The sequence below is a fragment of the Nematolebias whitei genome, chromosome 19 (genome assembly GCF_014905685.2).
Source record: "Nematolebias whitei isolate Nwh7 chromosome 19, NemWhi1, whole genome shotgun sequence".
Lineage (NCBI taxonomy): Eukaryota > Metazoa > Chordata > Actinopteri > Cyprinodontiformes > Rivulidae > Nematolebias > Nematolebias whitei.
In genome coordinates, this window is record NC_056516.1 from 372097 (window position 1) to 374503 (window position 2407).

Sequence of the window (2407 nt, forward strand, 5' to 3'; positions counted from 1 at the left end):
GTGTTAATGTTTTTGTGGATTTAAAGAAAGCATTTGATACTGTTGACCACTCTATACTCCTTGACAAGTTACATAGGTATGGTATTAGAGGAGTAGCGCTGCAGTGGGTATCTAGTTATTTGAGGGAAAGGACACAGTTTGTTCAGATGGATGATGTGAAATCTGATCACAGCTCTATCCACCTTATTCTGCAAGAGCGTATGTGGGCTGCCATGACAGACAGGTACCGCCCCCTCCCGGTTTTATACTTCCGGTGAGCTAAAGCGAGAGGCACTTTTGCTAATGACAGGCACTTTTGCTAATGACAAATTCTAGTAATTTGTGCTGTAGCAGGAGGCTTAAACAATTCTAATATGAGTTCGGGTTCAACTTGTGCTGTTGTTGGCTGTCACAACAGCTCCAGAAAACTGAAAGACGAGCTAGAAACGTATTGTTTTGCACATCAACAACTTCGAAAGGCCTGTGTGTGCCCAGCGCGTTACGAACTGCTCTCCATGCCGAGGAAGGAGGATCGAAAACGAGCGTGGCTGGCAGCTTTAAAACTCAAATACCCCCCGAAGAGAGTTTATGTTTGCTCCTTTCATTTTATTGATAAAAAGCCCACAGAGCTTCACCCCGACCCGGAGCTCTATCTGGGCTATGACCGGGCCCCACCAAAGAAAAGAAGGCAGCTCATCCGGACCACTGTGAGCCAGACAGCTTCCAGCAACATCGACAAAACGGCCCAATCTGTTCCCGGTGAGTGAAATTGAAAATGTGATTTGTCCCCGCTTCACATTTTAATCATGCTTAGCTCTTATCTTTTACTGAATTATATTATTATTAATGTTATAATTGTAATGTTATAATTACTATACTGTGGATGGTGTTAGCATCAGCGCTAGCTGGTTGCAGTGTTATTGTGGATGTTAGTGTATTATTAATTTAATTCCAAAATACTTTATCACTAAGAGAAAGTACTTGATTGGCAGCCAAATCCAAATCTTAAAGACAAAGTGGTTAGTAATTAACATCAGTAGCATGCTAGCAGAGATGTATATGATTTCATGTAACTGTCCGAGAATAGCTTTTTATTTAGCAACCTGGTAAAATTCAGCCCCCAGGGCTGTAAAAGTCTGGGGATTTTGTTAATAAAGAATATGTTGAGTTATTAGAGGCAGGTTATTTGAAACAGACACAGCTGAAAAAAAAACTTCTTTTAAACTCTTTAAAGAAAAAGCTTAAATGCAACCTAGCTCCAACTGATTTTTTTAAGGATGAAAAACTAAAATCTAATCACAATATTTTGATATTATAGCATAATTTGATGGGGCTTAGGAAAATTTAAGGGGGCTAAAGCCCCACTAAAACAGCACTATTGACATTTAAGATGTATCATGTGTGTACGAGTGTGGAATTACAAATTTCCTTCCTAAAACGTAATAAGGTAAGTGACACTTGACAGGTTGTGTTACGCTGATTTGATTTTGTATTTTTGTGTTATTCAGAGTGCACCGTAGATTCACCGTCAGTCATCCCAGACCTGGCTAGCGTCTCCACACAACCTCCTGGGCCACATCTGCACTCAGTCCACACACAGTGGGAGGACCCTTCGCTAAAAGATCATCATCAATACTGCAACACGTCTGGCAGAAAAGATGTCCAGGACAAGACGACTCAGTGTGATGAAGTTGCATTTTTTCTTCTACAAAATGACGCAGACGCTTTGCTGTACACTGGTATAGCGTTAGAAACATTTAACACTCTTGTGTCAGCACTGGAAGGAGATGACAACAATGAATTTACAATGCCTGTACAAGATCAAGTCCTTATAACACTTATGAAAATAAAGACTAATCGTGTCTGCAGCCCTTGAGTTGATGTTATACTGCTGCTCTGCCTTGTGGTGTCTGAAGTTTATCATGCTTAGACGTTTGGGTTGAAGATTCTTTGCTGTCCCAGCATTCCACCTGCGCTGCTCATCTGTACATGCTAGCCCCGTCTTTCCACTGATCACAGCATTCTGGACCTGTAACAATTTAACAGACTTCAGCTATCACTGCTCCTAATAAAATGAAACAAGTTATTTACATCCCTGCTGTTGTCATTTATTTTTTCCTTTTCTGTAAATGTTAGGTTGCCTTGCATCCAGTCTGTACTTTTTTAAAAACAAATAATATAAAAATACTGTACAGCCTTTTTAATGTTTAATTTTTTGTGACAGTAGATCACAGGCTGCACAATGCTCTGGCTTCCACATGTAAACACAGGCAGACAGGAAGCTCACAGCTTTCGCCCAGTTCAGTGATTCTGATTCAGTGATGTAAATATTCTGATATCCAGATAAGTGATATACCTTCCACAGAATAGCTGCCGCATGACTGCATGATTTTCCCAATCCGGTGATACAGGAACAGCCGACCGTTTC

The 2407-nt window shown here is 40.6% G+C and overlaps 1 protein-coding gene across 1 annotated transcript; it reads left to right on the plus strand.

Annotated features, from left to right (window-relative positions):
• Window positions 1–210: 210 nt before the first annotated feature.
• LOC119426136 lies at window positions 211–2069 on the plus strand. Its single transcript, XM_037693697.1, has 2 exons — window positions 211–738; window positions 1488–2069. The coding sequence occupies exons 1-2, from the start codon at window positions 354–356 to the stop codon at window positions 1853–1855; spliced, it is 753 nt and encodes a 250-aa protein (XP_037549625.1). The 5' UTR covers window positions 211–353; the 3' UTR covers window positions 1856–2069.
• The last annotated feature ends 338 nt before the right edge of the window (window positions 2070–2407 follow it).

Coding starts and splice junctions, on each gene's coding strand:
- LOC119426136 (XM_037693697.1), top strand. CDS start 354: ATGAGTTCGGGTTCAACTTGTGCTGTTGTTGGCTGTCACAACAGCTCC. Junction 739..1,487: donor AACGGCCCAATCTGTTCCCG/GTGAGTGAAATT, acceptor TGTGTTATTCAG/AGTGCACCGTAGATTCACCG.